At 39.0% G+C, this 24,543-nt stretch overlaps 1 protein-coding gene across 1 annotated transcript in view; it reads right to left on the bottom strand.

Annotated features, from left to right (window-relative positions):
• Nucleotides 1-5,102: 5,102 nt before the first annotated feature.
• LOC126215089 (intermediate filament protein ifa-1) overlaps nucleotides 5,103-24,543 on the bottom strand; it is a 63,953-nt gene continuing 44,512 nt past the window's right edge. Inside the window, exons 4-5 of the mRNA XM_049941735.1 lie at nucleotides 12,505-12,729; nucleotides 5,103-5,381 (exon numbers count right to left, since the gene is read on the bottom strand). Coding sequence (XP_049797692.1) covers nucleotides 5,262-5,381; nucleotides 12,505-12,729 — 345 coding nt within the window. The 3' untranslated portion in view covers nucleotides 5,103-5,261. The remainder of the gene's footprint in view (nucleotides 5,382-12,504; nucleotides 12,730-24,543) is intronic.

The following is a 24,543-nucleotide window of genomic DNA, read 5'->3' as shown; positions in this document are numbered from 1 at the left end:
ATTTCTGCACTTTTTGTATTGTTTCTTTCCAGGTGATAATCATCGTCCCTCCTAGTTTTGTACATGTGCACTTCTCTATTTAGATGATTGTACTGCTTGTATTTTAGCATCACCTGAAAAAATATATAGTGACGGGAGTGTTAGTAGTTTCTTAATTTTAAAAATTGCTTTGCAAGACTCAATATATCTAAGCTTACACATGATCCTAACTGCCTTTTTTTGAAGGATTAATACCCTATTTACGTACTTGGCAGGAGCACATCCCCATACTTCAATTCCATATGTGAGGTATGGCTACACTAAAGCATAGTAGATTATACTCATTTGCTCATATTTAAGAAATTGTGACATTGTCCACATTGCATAAACTGATTTGCTAAGTTTTTGGCATAAGAAATCAATATGATGCTCCCAACAGAGATGCTAATCTAACATTACGCCAAGGAAGGAAGTTTTATGTTTCAATTTTATTTCTGAACCATCATCAGACACAACACTCCATTGCATTTCATCTTGTTTGTGGTGTATTTGAAATTCCATTAGTTTTGTTTTATTGATGTTGAAGCTTAAGTGATTGTTTTGAAAGTAGTTCTTCAATCCACATAAGACATCAGAACAATTTTGGGCCAGATCATTCTCGTTAGTTCCCCAGTTAACAAAAAAACCTGCAGACAGTGCTGAATGTGTTGTACAAAAGAGCTTGAAACAAGATAACAAAGAATACGCAGCTTCTGCAGAGTGACTCCAGGTATCACTAATTTCATGGAAAATTTATTTATGTATTTTAGAAATAAATATTACTCATTTACTAACACTATATTATTGACATTGAATGTAAACTACTTGAAATAAAGTGTAAGTGTTTTTGAAATAAAGTAAAATAAAAACACAAAGTGCCACCTTCTGTTTTTTCATATGTAATGGCAACCCATAATAGCACACAAAAGGGCAGGGGGAAGAATACTTACCACCATAATTTTTGGTTCTGAATCACAAAAATAAAATTGTCCAAAATTAAATACAGCAATCACATTTTAATGGAAAAAAAAGCTTTGCTGAGTGCCCACAAAAGAGGAACCACAGAAGTAAATTTATTCTGCATAACTGAACAATCATGTGTGTCATGTGGAGGACACACCTTTGAATTCCAGTGTTACCAAGACATTTCTTACTAACTTGGAGGACTGCAACAGCATACACTCATGTCGCAAGGGGAACAACTAGCATTTTAGGTCTGACAAAATCAACTTTCTTTTTTTATTGTCATCAGTCTGCTGACTGGTTTGATGCGGCCCGCCACGAATTCCTTTCCTGTGCTAACCTCTTCATCTCAGAATAGCACTTGCAACCTACGTCCTCAATTATTTGCTTGACGTATTCCAATCTCTGTCTTCCTCTACAGTTTTTGCCCTCTACAGCTCCCTCTAGTACCATGGAAGTAATTCCCTCATGTCGTAGCAGATGTCCTATCATCCTGTCCCTTCTCCTTATCAGTGTTTTACACATATTCCTTTCCTCTCCTATTCTGCGTAGAACCTCCTCATTCCTTACCTTATCAGTCCACCTAATTTTCAACATTTGTCTATAGCACCACATCTCAAATGCTTCGATTCTCTTCTGTTCCGGTTTTCCCACAGTCCATGTTTCACTACCATACAATGCTGTACTCCAGACGTACATCCTCAGAAATTTCTTCCTCAAATTAAGGCCGGTATTTGATATTAGTAGACTTCTCTTGGCCAGAAATGCCTTTTTTGCATAGCGAGTCTGCTTTTGATGTCCTCCTTGCTCCGTCCGTCATTGGTTATTTTACTGCCTAGGTAGCAGAATTCCTTAACTTCATTGACTTCGTGACCATCAATCCTGATGTTAAGTTTCTCGCTGTTCTCATTTCTACTACTTCTCATTACCTTCGTCTTTCTCTGATTTACTCTCAAACCATACTGTGTACTCATTAGACTGTTCATTCCGTTCAGCATATTATTTAATTCTTCTTCACTTTCACTCAGGATAGCAATGTCATCAGCGAATCGTATCATTGGTATCCTTTCACCTTGTATTTTAATTCCACTCCTGAACCTTTCTTTGATTTCCATCATTGCTTCCTCAATGTACAGATTGAAGAGTAGGGGCGAAAGGCTACAGCCTTGTCTTACACCCTTCTTAATACGAGCACTTCGTTCTTGATCGTCCACTCTTATTATTCCCTCTTGGTTGTTGTACATATTGTATATGACCCGTCTCTCCCTATAGCTTACCCCTACTTTTTTCAGAATCTCGAACAGCTTGCACCATTTTATATTGTCGAACACTTTTTCCAGGTTGACAAATCCTATGTAAGTGTCTCGATTTTTCTTTAGCCTTGCTTCCATTATTAACCGTAACGTCAGAATTGCCTCTCTCGTCCCTTTACTTTTCCTAAAGCCAAACTGATCGTCACCTAGCACATTCTCAATTTTCTTTTCCATTCTTCTGTATATTATTCTTGTAAGCAGCTTCGATGCATGAGCTATTAAGCTGATTGTGCGATAATTCTCGCACTTGTCAGCTCTTGCCGTCTTCGGAATTGTGTGGATGATGCTTTTCCAAAAGTCAGGTGGTATATCGCCAGACTCATATATTCTACACACCAATGTGAATAGTCATTTTGTTGCCACTTCCCCCAATGATTTTAGAAATTCTGATGGAATGTTATCTATCCCTTCTGCCTTATTTGACCGTAAGTCCTCCAAAGCTCTTTTAAATTCCAACTCTAATACTGGATCCCCTATCTCTTCTAAATCGACTCCTGTTTCTTCTTCTATCACATCAGACAAATCTTCACCCTCATAGAGGCTTTCAATGTATTCTTTCCACCTATCTGCTCTCTCCTCTGCATTTAACAGTGGAATTCCCGTTGCACTCTTAATGTTACCACCGTTGCTTTTAATGTCACCAAAGGTTGTTTTGACTTTCCTGTATGCTGAGTCTGTCCTTCCGACAATCATATCTTTTTCGATGTCTTCACATTTTTCCTGCAGCCATTTCGTCTTAGCTTCCCTGCACTTCCTATTTATTTCATTCCTCAGCGACTTGTACTTCTGTATTCCTGATTTTCCCGGAACATGTTTGTACTTCCTCCTTTTATCAATCAACTGAAGTATTTCTTCTGTTAGCCATGGTTTATTCGCAGCTACCTTCTTTGTACCTATGTTTTCCTTCCCAACTTCTGTGATGGCCCTTTTTAGAGATGTCCATTCCTCTTCAACTGTACTGCCTACTGCGCTATTCCTTATTGCTGTATCTATAGTGTTAGAGAACTTCAAACGTATCTAGTCATTCCTTAGTACTTCCGTATCCCACTTCTTTGCCTATTGATTCTTCCTGACAGATGTCTTGAACTTCAGCCTACTATTCATCACTACTATATTGTGATCTGAGTCTATATCTGCTCCTGGGTACGCCTTACAATCCAGTATCTGATTTCGGAATCTCTGTCTGACCATGATGTAATCTAATTGAAATCTTCCCGTATCTCCCGGCCTTTTCCAAGTATACCTCCTCCTCTTGTGATTCTTGAACAGGGTATTCACTATTACTAGCTGAAACTTGTTACAGAACTCAATTAGTCTTTCTCCTCTTTCATTCCTTGTCCCAAGCCCATATTCTCCTGTAACCTTTTCTTCTACTCCTTCCCCTGGAACTGCATTCCAGTCGCCCATGACTATTAGATTTTCGTCCCCCTTTACATACTGCATTACCCTTTCGATATCCTCATACACTTTCTCTATCTGTTCATCTTCTGCTTGTGACCTCGGCATGTATACCTGAACTATCGTTGTCGGTGTTGGTCTGCTGTCGATTCTGATTAGAACAACCCGGTCACTGAACTGTTCACAGTAACACACCCTCTGCCCTACCTTCCTATTCATAACGAATCCTACACCTGTTATACCATTTTCTGCTGCTGTTGATATTACCCGATACTCATCTGACCAGAAATCCTTGTCTTCCTTCCACTTCACTTCACTGAGCCCTACTATATCTAGATTGAGCCTTTGCATTTCCCTTTTCAGATTTTCTAGTTTCCCTACCATGTTCAAGCTTCTGACATTCCACACCCCGACTTGTAGAACGTTATCCTTTCGTTGACTATTCAATCTTTTTCTCATGGTAACCTCCCCCTTGGCAGTCCCCTCCCGGAGATCCTAATGGGGGACTATTCCGGAATCTTTTGCCAATGGAGAGATCATCATGACACTTCTTCAATTACAGGCCACATGTCCTGTGGATACACGTTACGTGTCTTTAATGAAGTGGTTTCCATTGCCTTCTGCATCCTCATGTCGTTGATCATTGCTGATTCTTCCGCTTTTAAGGGCAATTTCCCACCCCTAGGACAAGAGAGTGCCCTGAACCTCTATCTGCTCCTCCACCCTCTTTGACAAGGCCGTTGGCAGAATGAGGCTGACTTCTTATGCCGGAAGTCTTCGGCCGCCAATGCTGATTATTTATCAAAATTTAGGCAGTGGCGGAGATCGAACCCGAGACCGAAGACGTTTTGATTATGAATCAAAGACGCTACCCCTAGTAGACCACGGGTATTCAAATCAACATTAACACCCAACAACCCCATACTGATACATCATAGGCACAGGACAACGCATCCCTCCTCCCCCCCCCTCCCCCCCCCCTACAATTAATGGTGTTTTCCCATAGGGGCTTTGGATATCATTGAGCATTTCCTCAACACTTGCACAGTGACTACTGGAAATTGGTAATGAATTACACAGCCCATTTATCAACCTCTCTCTACAAACCCTGTCAACAGAATGTAATCCAGTCTCTCATGTATGTGAAAAAGTGCTATGTCACCCACTGCTTTCCACTGTATGTTAAACTGCAGGCTCCATATAATTTGCTGGGTGAATCAGGTCACGGGTTTGATGAAGACAGAGAGAAACCATCTGCACTAAGACCTAGCTTAATAAGTGCGGCAGTGTTTAAGCTATAACCATTCACTATTACACGTTACTGTGTTACCATGATAAAAAAAAATGCTCTAAGCTGACATAAATGAATGAGAGGAGGCCTTGTGTATATGTGCAATAAATGAAAGTTAATTATGTTCTCAAAGTTTTTATTAAATTGATGTATAAGAAATGAAGTAACAAATTATTCAAAATGGACCATCAAGTACAATTGTGGAGATATAAGTTGTACATCATATCACACATCAGTTTTGTATACCACCAGCAGTCCCTTTATTATGCAAGAATAATTCATGCCGAACCATTGAGGTCCTCATGAGCATCAACAAAATCTTCATTTTCCGCAGCGGCGTTTTCCCGCAGTCTTGCATTCTCCTTGATGAGTAACTGTACTTTTTCTTCATATTTTTGCTGTGGAAAAAAATAATTAAAGGCATCTTTGAAATATTTTAATGAAACGTAAATTACTAACAATTATACTATTGGGTTTCCAGAACACACAAGTAATAATGGAAATTGCTTCAATTCGAGGTAAAAAGCACAATAAACAGACCACTATTGCTCAGTTATTCCTGTATTTGTGATACTGGATGAATGGAATAATTTCAGCATAGTAATCCTATAGTAGCACCTGAAGAGGTACGGTTCAAGAGGAGGTTTAACTTCAAGAAGGCTGACTGGCAGTTCAGTGAAGATCTTGACTCAAAAGTGATAAACACTCCACCGCAACCTGAAATGTACGAAATCTTTATCAAATGCATCCAGCAAGGTTCGAGGGAAACTATTCTGAGAAGATGCAGGACTCAGTATGTTCCAGGCATGTCCAATGACGACAAACTGTCGCTAGAAAGATACCAAACTCTCTATGAAGAGGATCCATTTGCAGAAGAAACGAGCCAAGCTGGTGAAATATTGCTGCAAGCCATTTCAGCAACTCACAAGGCCAAGTGGAATAACCTGGTAGAGAACCTCGACATGAAGCTGAACAGTAGACAAGCCTGGAAACAGCTGAAAAACCTGAGTGGCAACCCTGTAAATTCACAAGACAATTTTACAAGTGTGACTACTGATAAAGTGGCAACCCAGCTCCTGCAGAACGGCAAAATAAAATGGAGGATGCCCAAAAGAAAAGAAAAATTCCCCTTCACCTTTTGATCACACCTCGTATGGTGGTGTTGCTTTTCTAGGCCTCTGAATCACCAGAAGTATGAGACAGAGACGGCACTGCCAGTTCACAGAATAATTGGGTGATGTCCACCACTAACAGCGGTCACAAATGAGAACTCACTTGTAACGAAAGTTCATAGTATGAGCTATAATGTGTTCACTGTCTGTGTCAAGAGGCAATGGTGAGTGTATAATTCAATGAAAAGTACTGTGGCAAGCATTGCACTTGTGAAATAAATTCATGACAGCCCTTAAAGAAAATTACACAGACATTCCTCGAAGGTAGTCCTGCATATTCCCTTAACAGTTTCATAGAGACAGGTCATACATGGGACCACAACTGTGAGTGATCTTCTGTGAGAGGGACTCAACTTTAGAAGACATGAGGTGATCAATTAGAATTATTGTGATTTGTGCCTGATATAAGTGTTCAACTGAACTCTTGTGTCCACATTTAGCAAGATGTGTTACAGTATATTATGTATCATGATTTGAGAATCCGTAGACTTTAATCCAGTCAACACTGTCAAAAGTTTTTCTAAATCTATGGATGCTATCTGGTGGTTACAATTAAAGTGTATCTACTCACGGAGGTCCAGTGTGAGCCGTAATTATCTTATGGCAGCAAAACTTGGTACATACACTAATGTGTTAATGCAGAAGCAATTTACACTGGGAGAAATTAGCTCCAGTTTTGGCCACCAGCTTCAAATCTGGCACTGAACATTGTTTGTATGATGGTGTGACATCCACACTGCCATTTGACAAGCCATAACACGAGTGAACTGTATGGCTATTGACAAGAGAGATTGTGCGCTGTTAGTGAAACTGTTTTATGTGAACAGTAACAATAAAAGTGCTGCATTGAGAGAGTATCATTGACTAAAAGGTCTGAGGAGAGGCCTGATGTCATTAAATGGTTTAAAGAAGATGATAATGAGATTCAGACGCACGAGTGAGCTTGGTGTGGCATCTGGAAGAGGAAGGCGTGCTATCCTGATGGAAGTTATTGATGAGGTTGCTGTTGTTGTATCTGGCCATGCAGTATGTGTCCCGGGTAGTGCTAGTGCTCGTGCAATGTCATGAAAATTGTCTACCGTGTAGTCACAATATGGAAAATTTTGTGGTCTATTTTACTCTGGCACCTGTACAAGATCTGGATGGTGCAGCAACTGAAACTTCATGATCCGCAGCAGCATCACTCTGAATTCACTCTTTGCTTTCTGGCATAGATTGATACTGATGACATATGGCAAGGCTTGATGTGATGAGGTACATTTAACACTACAGGGTGCAGTGAATACACAGAACTGTTGAATTCAGAGTACTGTTAAACCATGTGTTGTGTGTGAAGAGCCACTGCACTCACCATGTGTGGCTGTGTGGTGTAGATTCACAAGTACCTTTATTCTCAGTCCATTTTTCTTTGAAGAGAACACACCCAGAGGGCCTTTCAGGTGTAATGTGACATATGCATGTTACTGAGACCTCCTTGTAGAGCATGTGGTTCCTGCTTTGGAAGAACACAACTTTTGAAACCACTTTTTCATGCAGGATGGTGCAACACCTCACTCATGTCACTCACACAATGAAAGATCTGCTTAATTCAACCTTTCAAATATGTGTCACCTCCAAAGGTTCTCCAGATGCATAGCGTGCAAGGTCACTTGAGCTGAATCCATATGACTTTGGCTGTCGGGATGTCCAAAATATTGTGTTTACTAAGGACACATTCAGTCTCAATCTGATCTGAGGGCCAATATACAGGAACATGTCACTCGAGTCCACCAGAACAGCTTGAGCAACTGTTGACCACATTGTTTTATGGATTCACTATCTCATCAACATCTCTGGTGCTCATATTGAACAAATTGTGTAAGCATTGGTTAATAATAAAATCAACATTATACCTTTCCCACTTGTTTGACTTCTGCCCACATCCAGTTCCAAATCCATTACATATAGAAATATTTCTATATATCTTTCTTGGACTCACAGCACCAGATTTTCACATGGTGGCCAAAATTGGAACTAATTTTTTTTCCAGCGTACATCGGTTTCACATTAATGTGTTAGCATATCTACCAAGATTTGCTGCCGTATGATAATTACCACCGGCACTGGACCTCCATGACGAGTTGCACTAATTATAACCATCTGGTGCAAATGAAGTTTTGCCTTTATGCAGTGTATACTCTAAGACTAGCAGTAGGGTCAGCATTGCTTTGCCTGTTCTTACATTTCTCTGGAACCCAAATACATTTTCCAGCAAGTCAGCCTCTACCAGTCATTCCATCCTTCTATAGAAGTTGAGTTAGTATTTTGTAGCCATTACTTATTAAACTGATGGTGCAGTAATACAGCTGCCTCCTTTGGAACTGGAATTATTACATTGATCTTGAAGTCTGTATCTATGTTACCGTGTCTCATATATTCTGTATACCAGCTGGAATAGTTTTGTCATGCTTGGTCTGCCCAAAGATCTTAATCATTGTAATGGAATGTTATCTACTCAAGGTGCTTTCTCTCAATGTAGGTCCTTTAGTGCACTGTCAAATTCTTTGCACAATGAAAATAATCAATTATTGATAATACATTATAACATAAATGGATAGATAAAAAATCTACTCACCAAGCAGTAGTAGGAGAACACACACACAAAAAGGTTTAACTTTTGCAAGCTTTCAGAGCCAGTGGCTCCTCCTTCTGGCAGAAGAGTTGAGAAGGAATGAAGAGGGGCGAAGGAAAAGGACAGGAGAGGTTTAGGATAAGGGTTACAGTTCAGAAAAACCACCCAGACCCCGGGTCAGGGGAGACTTACCAGATGGGATGAGAAGGAAAGACTGTTGGGAACTGCACTGGATGAGATTTGAAAACCTGAGAGCTTAACAGTGGTATACACCTTTCCCTTCAACCCTCTTCCCTCCCCTTCAACTCTTCTGCCAGAAGAAGGAGCCATTGGCTCCAAAAGCTTGTAAAAGTTTAATCTTTTGTGTGTGTGTGTGTGTGTGTTCTCCCACTGCTGCTTGGCAAGCAAATTTTTTATGTATCCATTTACATTAAATTCTTTGCACAGTTCATATCTCCCATTTCATCTTCATTTATTTCCATATTCCTTTCCATAATGTTGTCCTTAGGTTTCTTTCCTTTGTATAGTTCCTGTATGTTTTCTCCCACCTTTCAGCCCTCCCTTCTAATACTGACTTAGCATCTGAACTGTTGATATTCATACATCTGCTTCTTTTTCTCCAAAAATTTCTTTAATTTTCTTGCAATCAGCATTTAACCTTATTACATCTACTTATGTTGCCACAGCTTTGCATTTCACCTTTACACAAGAAATGGAGTACTTACAAAAGGAAAGCCTGGGTGGAAAGGTGGAAATATCTACGAAAGTGTCTGATTTCAACAGATAGGATGACTACAGGTTATTGGTTTCATGGCTTCTGGTCATCAAGCAAGTAACAAGCCAACCGTACCATATGAATAATATAGAATAATTTCCACGAAGGTATCTGGGAAAGCATTGCATTAGTGTCTGATGATGATGTATTTAATAAATCAGCCCACTCCTTGCATGACTTTCTGTCACTAAGGGACTGTAACAGTGGCATATCATGAGCACTTGAGAAATTTTACCTGATAAATTCACTTCTTCAGAAAAAGCATTGAGCACACACCCATTTACATGCAGATGTGACACTGACTAACAACAATGTTCTCCCACCAGAACCCTCCTGAAGAAGATCCTAATGAATATGATTAAACATTAAGTTAACAGAAGTAAAAGGAGAAAATCATTGCACCCTAATCACCCAGAAAATTTTGCTTTTATTGGTAATGGCGTACGCAAGGTTTCACACTTGGTTGATGATTAATGCAGCTCCCTCACATTGTTAATAAATAGTTTATCTCATTCCACATCACCGAAGGTTTTCCCTCACAACAGGATAAATAAAACACACCAAAATAATGAATTTGTGAAAGAATTGCCCCTATGTTTATGCATAGTATTAGAGACAAAATGTTGAATACCTAATCTAGGATGGCTCATCCATGCTTTAAAATTTACTCACCAAAACACAAATCTGTCACATTAGTCTCTCTTCCAGCCCACTTACTGGCCCATCTGTTAAATTTCTGATATTACAACTTGATAATGAATTCAGTTGGGAAGGGCACACCACAGAATTGCTGAAGCACCTAAACAAGTCTGTATTTGCAGTGAGAATGAAGTCAGGTATAGGAGATGTAAATATATAAAAAGAAAACATGCATAGTTTGCTTACTTTCATTCTGTTATGCCACATGGGATCATATTCTGGGGTAACTCATTAAACTGAACAGAAGTTTTTAGCGTACAAAAGCATGTGGTGCAAATTCAAGAACGTCATATAGAAACCTGTTCAAGGAACTTGGTATTCTAACCACTGCTTCTCAGTATATTTATTCCTTAATGAAATTTGTTGCAAGTAATATGTATCTATTTCAAACCAATAGCTCAAGAGATAGCATCAGTACTAGGAATAAGGACAATCTACATAAAGACCTAAAATCACTTACCTTGGTCTGAAAAGGGGACCAATATTCAGCAACACACATTTTCAATAAATTTCCAGCAACTATTAAAGCTTTGGTTTCAGATAAAGTATCGTTTAAACAGAGCTTGAAAGACTTTTTGACAGGTAACTCCCCCTACTCTATAGATGAATATCTTAACAAGGACTGTTAGACGAACTTCGATAAAAAGTCTGTTAGGTTTCAGTTTTGACAGCACTTGGTCACAACAGTCAGGATTAGATATTTTGTGTATGATAAATTTATTAAAAGTGCATTACTATATTTCATTCTGACAGGGTATTAATTCTGTAAATATTAGCAGTTCCAGTTTACTGTAATGTATTAACATATTTTGACGATCTCCTGACTAATGATCAGTGTAGGTAGCACAATTTCTTACTTGTTCCACACCCATGAGAATCTTCTCATTTTTGGATCTATGGAATGAAAACCGAATCTAATCCAATTTAATCTCTCTTTGCGTAACACAGTATTATGTACCTTAGAACATAAAGCCTTTTACTGTAGACATTAGAAGAAATTGTGGATCTGTGGTGTTAGCTCTGTACTATAATTTTCCCATCACCGACCTTACCAAGTTGTTTATTATAATAAGTTAGAATTATGCTGAACAAGAAATACTTTTTAGGTAAGCAAAGTGAAAGGCATAACTTATATACAAAAAAGTTGCCTAATTTTCAAGCTCAAGAACATTATAACTGCATAAATACATTCCTAATTGTATCAAAAGGAAAATTCTGACAAGAAAAGTAATAAGTTATGAGACAGAATTGTTGACTAGTAAATCCATTTGGGAGGCAAAATGTGTACTGTACTACTGCAGACAGACACATATAAAAGTGACACCACTGCTGCTTGTGGAAATGTGTTTTGATAAGGTTAACAGAAACAAATTATTACAGATTCTGGCAGTTAACCAGGTTCCCAAGCAGGTTATCAAAAATATTTACAAAATTTACAGAACAAATTAACCTATATGAAGAAAGAGGGCAAATTATCAGAATATGACAGAATCCATGCTGGACTACAACAGGGAAAATAGCCAGTACAGAGTGAGATATGCATGAAAAATAAAATTCTGGAAAGAGTGGACACATTCACATATTTAAGCTGTACACTATTTTTTCCAGTAGAAACAGATCTCACTGAGAAAGCTTCCACATATAGAAAAAGAATGGTAATCATTAATAATGCAATGAAACGTTCCCTAGTCTGGAAATATACCACATTATGCCTTTATAAGACCTGCGTTGTGCTGTAGCAGCGAATTCAGACAAAAAGGCAAAAGATGCAAAAAGATGAAGATTAATATTTGTGCTGTGGCAGCAAATCCAGACAAAAAGGTAAAAGATGCAAAAAGATTCACCGTCTGTCAAATGAAATTCTTGAGACAAACAACTGGTTACATCAAATGAAATCACAAAAGGAATAAAGGTGTTTTGAAGGTATGTAGTGTGAAATCCATCACAAACTGTATATAGAACTACCAAAATAACTGGAGAAAATATCTACAACAAGTCCATGTTACACTAAAACCACAATGGTGTAAGATCACTTGATCAACCAATGGAAAGATGGCAGGAGAACTTTTTGGTGACACAGTAACAGTATGAGATACCCTACTCTTGGAAGGAAGAAGAAGAAATATTTGTTTGTTTATTTACTTGTTGGCATCAAAACAGTATCAATGACTTCTGTATGTTCCCTATGTCACAAGAATAGGATCTCTGTGATTCATAGCTCTAAGTTTAAGTTGCACAGTAAGAATTTTCAGCTCGGTATATACCTTCAAGTCATTGAAGAGAGCAACCTGCTTTTCGTACTCTGCTTTGACGTCAGCATTGAGGCGTGTCGCGAGCTGCATCTTCTTGACAGCTTCTGCGTACCTCTCCCTCTCTCCCTTGATCCTTTCCTCCATGGCATTTACGTCACGCTGCAGGTGTTCCACCTCCATGTTGCGGATGTTCAGCATGTCCTTTGTAAGGGCTACAACCTCCTTCAGTGACGACACCTGAAATCCATATTACAAGAGCAAATATTTGAAAACCTGCTAATAACAAAAATAAACAGAAAAATAGGTTTATTGGGGATTCAGCTGCACAAGGATTTAAAAAAAAAAAAAAAAAAAAAAAAAAAAAAAAAAAAAAAAAAAAACCTTGGACCCTGTTAAATGATCCATCCCAGCATTAATATCAAATGATTGGCTGTCACCACAGAATATCTACAATATTAATAAAGTGCAGCCTGAAGATTTCTGTAATCTTTCATATAACAAAATAATAGTTTTTAGGGAATAACAGAAAATGGAAAAGAAAATTGAGGATCTGTTAGGTGATCGTGAGTTTGGCTTTAGGAAAGGGAAAGGCAGCAGAGTGACAGTTCTGATGTTGTGGTTGATAATGGAAGCAAGACTGAAGAAAAATCAAGACATGTTCACAGTATTTGTCGACCTGAAGGAATTTTTCAACAAAGTAAAATGGTGTAACATGTTCAAAATCTTGAGGAAAATTGGGGTAAGCTATTGGGGAAGGCAGGTAAGATACAATATGTACAAGAACCAAGAAGGAACAATAAGAGAGGAAGGCCAAGAATAAAGGCCAGAGATTAAAAAGGAGTGTAAGACAGGGATGTAGGCTTTCCCCCCTGCTATTCAATCTATATGTCGAAGAAGCAATGGCGGGAATAAAAGAAAAGTTCAAGAGTGAGATTAAAATTCAAGATGAAAGGATATCAGTGCCAAGATTCGCTGATGACATTGCTATCTCAGTGAAAGTGAAGAAAACTTACATGATTTGTTGAATGGAATGGACAGTCTAATGAGTATAGAATATGGATTGAGAGTAAATCAAAGAAAGACAAAAGTAATGAGGAGTAGCACAAATGAGAACAGCGGCAAACTTTATATCATAATTGGTGATCCTGGAGTAGGTGAAGTTATGGAATTCTGCTACCTAGGCAGCACAATAACCCATAACATACACAGCAAGGAAGACACAAAATACAGACTAGCATTGGCAAAAAGTGCAATCCTGGCCAAGAGAAGTCTACTAATTTCAAACACAGGTCTTAATTTGAGGACAAAATTTTTGAGAATGTATGTTTGGAACACAGCCGTGTATGGTAGTGAGACATGAAGTGTGGGGAATCTGGGACAGAAGGGAAAAGAAGCATTTGAGATGTGGTGCTACAGAAGAATGTTGAAGATCAGGTGGACCGATAGGGTAAGGAATGAGGATGTTCTCCACAGAATTAGCAAAGAACGGAATATATGGAAAACACTGACAAGAAGAAGGGACAGAATGGTAAGGCATCACTGGGGAGGTGGCAACCAAATGACTATTCAAGTTGGCATGTACAGTCTATGAGACTTGAAAACATAGGCAAGGAGAAGAGAAAGGATGATAGGACATGTGCTAAGACATCATGGAATAACTTCCATGGTACGTGAGGGAGCTGTAGGGGGTAAAAACTGTAAAGGAAGACAGAGATTGGGATATGTCCAGCAAATAAGTGAGGACACAGGTAGCAAGTGCTACTTTGAGATGAAAAGGTTGGCACAGGAGAGGAATTCTTGGTAGGCTGCATCAAACGAGTCAGAGGACTGATTTTTCTTTTTTTCTTTTGGTGTGTGTGTGGGGGGGGGGGGATATGAGATATACATGGCCAGAAAAAAAAATGCAACACACTCAAGGACAATGTCCTCTGGCACCAGGGTGTAATATGTGTATTTTAAGGGTTGTAGTGTTAGTGATTCATTTGTCACTGTTATCATTGATCAGATGGCACTCAGGAGGCCCGTCTACACACCCTTTGTTTTGAATCTGCACGCAATAACTGTGCTGAGTTTAGAGGTGAACAGTGTTTCCAACATTTACTCTATGATGGAACAATTGATGAATACATACTCCTGCGGAACAGCTTGAACCATCTGAATGGGGTTGCATTGTGGACCTGTGGAAAGCTGGACTGATATCTTGACGGAGTGCTGCACATGTTGTACACAGTGCATTAGTGGTGTGTTGCCGCTTTCAGCAGTGGTTTGTGGAACATTTCACATCTGTGCATAAGGTTATGGATGTCTGTAGATTACAGCTACACAAGTTTTACATATTGCACAAGTAATTGTGGCCAACCAAACATCACCCAGGAACAAAATCTGGGGAAGTGTTACACCTGATGTGTCACCAAGGACGATTTTGAACTATCTGCAGCAGGATTAAGATCACGTGTGCCTCTGGCCGGACTTCCACTGACACCATGACACCGCCAAGCATGGCTCCTCTGGTGTCATGAAAGAATCAGCTGGAGAGTAGAATGGTGCTCTGTTGCCTTCAGTGATGAGAGTAGTTTGTGCCTGTATGCAAGTGTTGGACGTGCATGCATATGGCATAGACTTGGTGATCTGCCTATTCCAGAGTGCATTCACCTACGGCACACAGATCCCATCCCAGGCTTCTAGGTGAGGGACCATCAGTTGCAACTCATAGTCACATTTGGTGTTTCTGCAGGGTAAAGTAACCACTGCCTGCTACATTGCACAGGTTGTTATAGCCATGCTACAGCCATTTCCTTGACAGAAAGGTGATGTGCTTTTTCAGCAGGACAATGCATGTCCACATATGGCTATTGTGATGCCACATGCTCTTCGTGGTGTACAACTGCCCTTCCTCTGCATTGATGCGACTGTTAGGCACTCATTACTGTGACATGTGTTTCATTTAGTCTGAGCTTATTATCAGATACTTCTACAATGATGAACTGCCTGTCAGCTCACTTGTCAATAAAATGACCTCATCCTTGATGTTGTTCCATTTTTTTTTCTGGCATGTAGTTTGCATGCTAAAAATATAAATATACCTCTAATCAGATGAAACTGTAACTGCAACTCTGTCCCGATGGGAATGGTAAAAAACAGTTGTATAATTGAAGTGAAAACTTAGCAGAGTAGCACAGTGATTAGCACACTGGACTCACATTTGGGAAGACAACGGTTCAAATCCACATTCAGCCAACCTGATTTAGGTTTTTCATGATTTCCCTAAATTGCTTAAGGCAATAAAATTAAGGAATAAGAACATCAGCAGAATTCAGGCAGCTGAGATGTGATTTGTTCCTAACATGGCAGGGAAGACAGAGAGGGATAGAAGCCTGAATGAGGATATCCAAAAATAGGCTCAAGTGCCTGGAAGAATTCTGGAAAGTGTCGTAAATACTTTAGAGAAACTTGAATCTTGGTGCCATCAAAATAGGCTGAAACTAAGTGTAACTTAAAACCAAATTGATGTAATTTGAAGATAAATCATTTGAATGAAGTGAAAAATAGATTGCTTGCAATGATCAGAATAACACAGAAGCAAACCAAATGAAGTTCTTAGGCCTAAATCTTGATAAAAATTTAAATTGAAAGGTACACATAGACTACTTAGCAAACAAATTTAACAGCCTAGCTTTTGCAATGTATGTAGACATCAAAAACATAGTCTATCATTCTTGCTTTGAGTCAGTTACTCGTTATGGCATAATCTTCTGTGGAAATTCAGCAAATGTCATGAGACACCTAGTACTACAAAAAATTAAAAAAATAGGAACATGTGTATTGACAAACAACAGGCATCATGATGACAACTGTTAAAGAAATCTAGAAATACTATCTATTCCTTCCCTTTACATGTAAGAGGTATTGTAATTATTATGTAAAAAATCAACATGTACTTAACTCTTTCCATTTCATCCACAACTACAGCACTCACCACAGAGAGAAATTTAAACTCCCACAGCATGGTTTAAAACTCTATAACCAACCATCACAGTATATGGGGTAAAAATTTACAATGAAATAAAAGGTTGTAATATATTTAACACGGAGTTAGGTTCGCTGAGAAGATTACTTTAGACCTCTCTGATGGAAAAGTGTTACTATTCTACTGAAGAATTCTTTGAGGGTAGTTTTACAGTTTAAACAAGGAAATTATACATTTACTTTCGTATACTGAAAACAGTAGTATGTAATTGTGTAGCAATATCTCAGAAATGAAAATAAAATGAATTAAACACTGTGATATGTCTCTAATGCATAAAATCAACAATGATTTGAAATCATATGTTATGAGATGACTAAATCTATCTATCTACCATGTAAAGACTAATGTATGATTTGAAATGCAGAGGCAAAACACCAGAGGATGACCAAGAGTGAGATGGCAAAAACCAGAGCAGAAAGGGACAGCACTGAAGAGGGAGAGAAGTTTAATGACTGTAATTGAAAAAGAAGCTTCACTCACTCACCCACAAAATAAGATGGAATGATGTGGGATATGATGATAAATGCCAATCAGCCTCAATTTCTGTTTTAAATTTCATAAATTCTGCATAATGTTAGCTAGTAGTTGAGGTCAAACAAAAATATTATAATTTGACATGTTGCCTGTCGATGTTCACCTTGGGATCCTTTGCTGAGCACTAATTGACTGTCAGCCAAAGCTCAGGAGAAGGGTACCGACAAACAAAAAGTAAAAAACTGGCTTGCAAAATCCTCAACAATTTTGTTCACTATCAGTAAACCTCTGATTCCTTAAAGAATTGAACTACCATGTATAAAACAACTGCAAATGTCTGATTACTTTACAAATAAGTTAATGTGCTAAATATTTTATAATAAACAAGTAAGTGAGAAAAAGTATAGAAAAGGTTTGGAATTATGCTTAAAATTTGTCAGAAGTCACTAAGTGCTTCACTTATGAAACATTGGATGCATATAGTTTGAGTAATGTGCACTTCATTTTGGGCAAAGACTAGTTATTGATGCATCTAAATGTCTATGACATATCTCCTGAATTGTGTGTGGTATAATGAAGTAATTTTGCAGGTACAGTCAGTGGTATATGTGGATACTGTCTGCAGGCTGCGTTGTGCATAGAGTTAGTAGTAAAATACTAATAAATTAAAAAGTCATGCCTGATGTTGATGTTTTGCTGCATGAACAGTGAAAATGTAGAAAGTGATAAACTTTCATTTTATAGGGAGTGCCAGGTATAAATAGTTTTTAAATGTTTGAAACTACATTAAAGCTCGTTGGAAGTCACTAAGTACTTTCATTATCAAATATTCGGTGAATAACATCTGGATATTTGCACACTGTCAGTCACATTGCCTTGAGACAAACATGCAGTTTCTAACTACAATGCTTGCCCTATTGAGGTTAACTTTTAACGCAAGAGTATATCCGTTAATGAATAGATTGTGACAGCTTTTAAATTTTGTAATTCACTAAATAATTACATGAAATATTGAAAATCAAATTTTTGTTATCCCTGCAAGCTGTCAGACAGGCAACCTGTAACTGACACAGGGTTCTCGGTTAGTTGCTTAGTGATATAGATAATTTATTTTTCACTAATTTTTTGTTAAATCATTTAAGCTTCCAAACATATCTACATTCATATCCATACTCTGCAAACCATTGTGAGTGCGTAGCACAGGGTACTTCCCATTCATTGAACAAGGGTGAACTCTCCATTCAGTTTGTACATGCACTATGTGATCAAAAATATCTGGACACCCATAAAACATGTTTTTCATATTAGGTGCACTGTGCTGTCACCTACTGCCAGCTACTCCATATCAACTACCTCAGTAGACATTAGACATCGTGAGAGAACAGAATGGGGCACTCCGCAGAACTCATGGACTTCGAATGTGGTCAGGTTATTGGGTGTCACTTGTGTCATATGTCTGTACACGAGATTTCCACACTCCTAAACATCCCTAGGTCCACTCTTTCTGATGTGGCAGCGAAGTGGAAACGTGAAGGGACACACACAGCACAAAAGCGTACAGGCCAACCTTGTCTGTTGACTGACAGAGACTGCCGGCAGTTGAAGAGGGTCATAACGTGTAAAGGCATCTATCCAGACCAACACACAGGAATTCCAAACTGCATCAGGATCCACTGGAAGTTCTATGACATTTAGGCGGGAGGTGAGAAAACTTGGATTTCATGATTGAACAGCTGCTCATAAGCCACACATCACGCCACTGCTCATAAGCCACACATCACGTCGGTAAATGCTAAACGGTGCCTCTCTTGGTGTAAGGAGCATAAACATTGGACGATTCAACAGTGTAAAAATGTTGCGTGGAGTGACAAATCACTGTACACAATGTGGCGATCCGACAGGCGTCATCTTCCAGCGTGTATAGTGCCAACAGTAAAATTTGGAGGAGGTGGTGTTACGGTGTGATCGTGGAGGGGGCTTTCACCCCTTGTTGTTTTGCATGGCACTATCACAGCACAGGCCTACTTTGATGTTTTAAGCACCTTCTTGCTTCCCACTGTTGAAGAACAATTCGGGGATGGCGATGCATCTTTCAACACGATTGAGCACCTGTTCATAATGCACAGCCTGTAGCGAAGTGGTTACATGACAATAACATCCCTGTAATGGACTGGCCTGCACAGAGTCCTGACCTAGAATGTTTTGGAATGCTGACTTCATCGCAGGTCTCACCGACTGACAGTGATACCTCTCCTCAGTGCAGCACTCTATGAAGAATGAGCTGCCAGTCCCCAAGAAACGTTCCAGCACCTGATTGAACGTATTGCCTGTGAGAGTGGAAGCTGTCATCAAGGCTAAGGGTGGGCCAACACCACAACGAATTCCAGCATTACCGATGGAGGGTGCCACAAACTTCTAAGTCATTTTCAGCCAGGTGTCTGTACACTTTTGATCACAGAGTGTAATGTGGCTGCTATTTGCGTGTATTTGTGTTACCATTGTTTTTATGTCACATTTGACTGTTGTTGTAGATGTGATCTTTTCCATGAAGGCTGGCTTGATAAGCTCTCCATGCTAGTCTACCCTGTGCAAGTCTTGTCATCTCTCCAAAGCTACTTAACTAGGGATGATGGTTATCACTGAAACAACCAGCTTTCAGTTATATCAGTTTTTCACCACACTAGTTTAGTCTGACTGCTAAAACCACTCAAAATAACTGGTTTCTGAAATAACAGTTTCTCAGCTGCAACACACAGCAACAAGGACATTATTGTCTCAGCAATGCTGTACCAGTTCTTACGCCATGTGTTTGTTCCTCGTTTCTGTCGGCACTGTTATTACAATAGCACTGATCGTTTTTCACATTTTCTGGAATAGCACAACATTTCAAACCAATGCAAATTTTGCAGATAAAAATTAATCCTTTTTCAAAAATGGTTTATTTAAAAATGAAAAACTTTAGCACTGCTGTTATGGCTGATTGATATGTCTTAGTAAAAAATAAAAAACCGCTGTTATAACTGAAACCAAACAAATACCTTAAAATACAGGTTATTCAGGACTAAAATATGGATATCAGTTTTAACCAGTTGGCTTTCCCATCCCTACTGCAACCTACATTCATTTGAACCTGACTAGTATATTACTTCCTTGGTCTCACTCTACAATTATTACTCCTTTGTACACTTCCCTCCGTTACCAAACTAACAGTCTCTTGATGTCTCAGAATGTATCCTATCAGCCAATCCCTTCTTTTAGTCACGTTGTGCCACAAAATTCTTTTTCTCCTGATTAGGGTGAATAGTTCTTTATTACTTACTCAATATAACCAACTAATCTCCATCATTCTTCAGTAGCATCACGTTTCAATTCTCTTGTCCGAACTGTTTACCACTCCTGCTTCACATCCATAAATCTATATTTACACCTATACTTTGTGAACCACTGTGAAGTACACAACAGAAGGTGCATTCCACTGTACCAGTTATTAGGTCTGTTTCCTGTTCCATTCACCTATGGAGCACAAGAGAAATGATTGTTTAAATGTCTACGTGCATGCTGTAATTAATCTAATTTTGTCTTCATGATCCTCATGGAAGCAATACGTAGGGAGTTGTAGTATATTCCTAGAGTCATCATTTAAAGCTAATTCTTGAGACTCCCTCAGTAGTCTTTCTCAGGATAGTTTCTGTCTGTCTTCAAGCATCTGCCAGTTCAGTTGTTTCAGCACCTTAATACACTCTTCCATGGGTCAAACAAACTTGTGACCATTCATACTGCCCTTCTCAGTATACATTCAGTATCCTCTGCTAGTTTTATTTGTTATAGGTCATACATTTGAGCAATATTCTAGGATGGGTCGCATGAGTGATTTGAAAGCAGTCTCCTTTGTAGACTGATTGCATTTCCCTACTATTCTACCAGCAAACCAAAGTCTGCTAACTGCTTTAGTCCCAAGAGACCTATGTTATAGATACACTCCAGATAAATACCTTCAGAAAAGGCTTCCTATCGCTAGACTTGCCATATTTCTTGGGTCCAGCCCAGAACATATCTTTGAGATTAGTTAAAGCAGCTTATTGGAACATTAACTTTGTTTATTCTATTGTATTTTTCACTGAACATCACTTTTTTTTCAGAAATGCAGCTCATCTCTAGCTGTGTGCATGAAAACATAGCCTCTTTAGCAGCAGAAGGCAGATCAGTGTTATTCCCATCTTTGGCTTTAAAAAAAAATTCTTACATTTGGTGACGCTATAGCATGAATAACATTCCTATGTTTAGCTGATTTCGCATGGTCTTTAACAGCACTCCTTCCTTTATGCACAACAGAAAATTCTCCAGTACATAGCATGCTGTAAACACCCTATTTGTTACTGTTATTACACAGCTTTAAAAACTTTTATTCCAGCTACATGTTAACATGAAATAGACACTTTCTTTTGCCCATTGCTAAATAATAAGATGAAAAATGAATAGAGATAAAATGATCAAAAACTTACATGCGAGCTACTTCACACTTGAAAATGACATAAAGACATTGATCGTGTGAAGTTGTGAAATGCATAAGTTAAAAGTTGTCGCAGAACTGTTACCTGCACCTCCCCATTGATGACAGCACTTGCTCCATGGTTGGCTGAGAGAAGCATCACCATAAAAAATGTTTAAAAACATGATGTCAAACACATAGCCCTAAGGTTTAAAAAAAGTTTCTCGTCAGTCACAAAATTCTCAAGCCCCGGACATTTTTGCAATCCTGGATATTACCCCAGACAGTACTAAAAAACTAGGACTGTCCAGGCTAAACCTGACATATAGTAAGCCTATTATCACTTCAATTTATATTCAATGTCAAAGATTTTCTTTATTTCAGAAACACTTTTCTTGCTGTTTCCAGTCCACATTCTATATCTCCACATTTTGCTTCCACTTTACTTTGGCAATTATCAGTTATTTTGCTGCCCAAGTAGCAAACCTCATCTACTATGTTTAATATCTCATTTCCCAAGCTAATTCCATCAGAAGTGCCTTATTTAATTGCAACAAAATGGAATTACAAACATTGGCAGTGAGCAGGTATTGATTTAAATCAATGGGGAAAATTGAAAATTTGTGCCAAACCAGGATTTGGACCCAGGTCTCCTACTTACAAAGAAGATGCGCTGGCCTTTGTGCCATCCAGACTTCGCAACTGCACTACCTTAGCATGCCTCCTATCAGTCCCATATTCTCAACTTATCCACACACTACTAATGTACTATTCATGTGCCCCTTCCCCATTATGCTCAATACTGATGGCATTTCATCAGTTTCCATAAGAGTTCAAGCCTGGTGTGCATCTTCACTGAAGAGATCAATGGATGCCTGAATTACATATACTGGGTGATCAAAAAGTCAGTATAAATTTGAAAACTTAATAAACCATGGAATAATGTAGCTAGAGAGGTAAAAACTGACACACATGCTTGGAATGACATGGGGTTTTATTAGAACCAAAAAAAAAAAAAAAGTTCACAAGATGTCCGATAGATGGCGCTGGACAGCAAAATTTCAGTGACTGCGCATGACAATTGTTTATAGAAGGAGCTGTAATGAGAGAGAGAATCAGATGCGCCAGCAGTCGCAGCATGTTGACATTACCTGAAAAGGTGCTTTTAGTGAAGCTGTATTATCAGAATGGGGAATGTGCTAGTTCAGCGTTACGATCCTATCACCATAGGAAGGGGATTCGAACGGGTAAAGGTCCGTTGACAAATACAGCTGTGGCGAGAATGATTTCAAAGTTCGATGCCACAGGTTGTTTAGGCGATAGACCCCATAGTGGCCGACCGAGCTCAAGGCGTAATACTGCTGAGACAGTTCAGGAAGAAATGGAGATTGTAGTGGGTTCGTCTATGCACGGGGAAGTCAGCGCTCGTGCAGTCGCATGCCGCACCGGCATTCCATACACTACTGTTTGGTTGGCACTTAGGCATACCCTCTGATGCTATCCGTACAATATCCATTGGCATCATGAACTGTTACCTGGTGATTAGTGAAGCAGAGGGCATTTGCGGTGTGGGTGTTTCAAAAGATGGCGGAAGATGACGATTGGTTGAGTAACGTGTTGTGGACCGACGAAGCTCATTTCACGCTCCGAGGGTCTGTCAATGCCCACAACTGCAGAATTTGGGCTACTGAAAATCCTAGAACTGTCATGGAAACTCCATTGCACGACAAGAAAGTCACGGTATGGGTTGGATTTACCACATCTACTGTTATCGGGCCTCTTTTCTTCTAGGAAATGCATGATTCTGGTTTTGTAACTGCTACCATGACGGGTGAGAGGTACGCCGATATATTACAGAATTGCATCATCCCCAGCCTAGCTTTTAAACACCTGCTGGAACGTACGATGTTTATGCAGGATGGCGCTCCACCCCATATTGGTAGATGCGTGAAAGATCTCTTGCGCATATCATTTGGTGATGATCGTGTGCTCAGCCGCCACATTCGTCATGCTTGGGCTCCTAGGTCCCCAGACCTCAGTCCGTGCGATTATTGGCTTTGGGGTTACCTGAAGTTGCAAGTGTATCATGATCGACCGACATCTCTAGGGATGCTGAAAGACAACATCTGACGCCAATACCTCACCATAACTCCGGACATGCTTTACAGTGCTGTTCATAACATTATTCCTCAACTACAGCTATTGTTGAGGAATAATGGTGGACATATTGAGCATTTCCTGTAAAGAATATCATCTTTGCTTTGTCTTACTTTGTTATGCTAATTATTGCTATTCTGATGAGATGATGTGCCATCTATCAGACATTTTATGAACTTTTGTATTTTTTTGGTTCTAATAAAACCCCATGTCATTCCAAGCATGTGTGTCAATTTGTACCTCTCTATCTACATTATTCCGTGATTTATTCAGTTTTCAAATTTATACTGACTGTTTGATCACCCAGTACATGTTGCCATGAGTAATTAGGATAATGGGCAGGGGCACTACATTAGTAGTGGGTGTATAAGTTGAGAATTTTGGTCTAACAGGAGGTATGCTAAGGTAGTCCATGCAATTGCCATTTTCAACTTTCTCCATTGATTTAAATTAATGCTCACTCACAGTCAATGTCTGTAATTCCCATGTGTGTCAATTCACTGTGGCTGCTGGATCAAAATGGTGTCTGTTCTTTTGGACACGTCCAAAAGAACAGTCACCACATACACACATATATATTATTTAATTCAGCTACATTCCATTACACTTGTTTTACGTTCATAATTATTCATCTTACAACCTCTTTTTATAACACTACCCATTGCATTTAATTGCTCTTCCAAGACCCTTACAATCTATGAGAGAATTACAGTGTCATCAACAAAACTCAAAATTTTAATTTGTTACCCTCTTAAATTTTGATTTCCTTTCCAAACTTGTGTTTAGTTTTCTTTGCAGCTGTTTGTACAACATCATGATTACATTTTGATTAACAAATGTGTGGGTTGCATCTATATACATCTGGCAGTGGACGAATGGTGATGGGCATGATAGCGCTCAGGAA

The sequence above is a fragment of the Schistocerca nitens genome, chromosome 12 (assembly GCF_023898315.1).
Source record: "Schistocerca nitens isolate TAMUIC-IGC-003100 chromosome 12, iqSchNite1.1, whole genome shotgun sequence".
In the NCBI taxonomy this organism is placed as follows: Eukaryota; Metazoa; Arthropoda; class Insecta; order Orthoptera; family Acrididae; genus Schistocerca; species Schistocerca nitens.
This window is presented reverse-complemented; position numbering and strand designations above follow the sequence as displayed.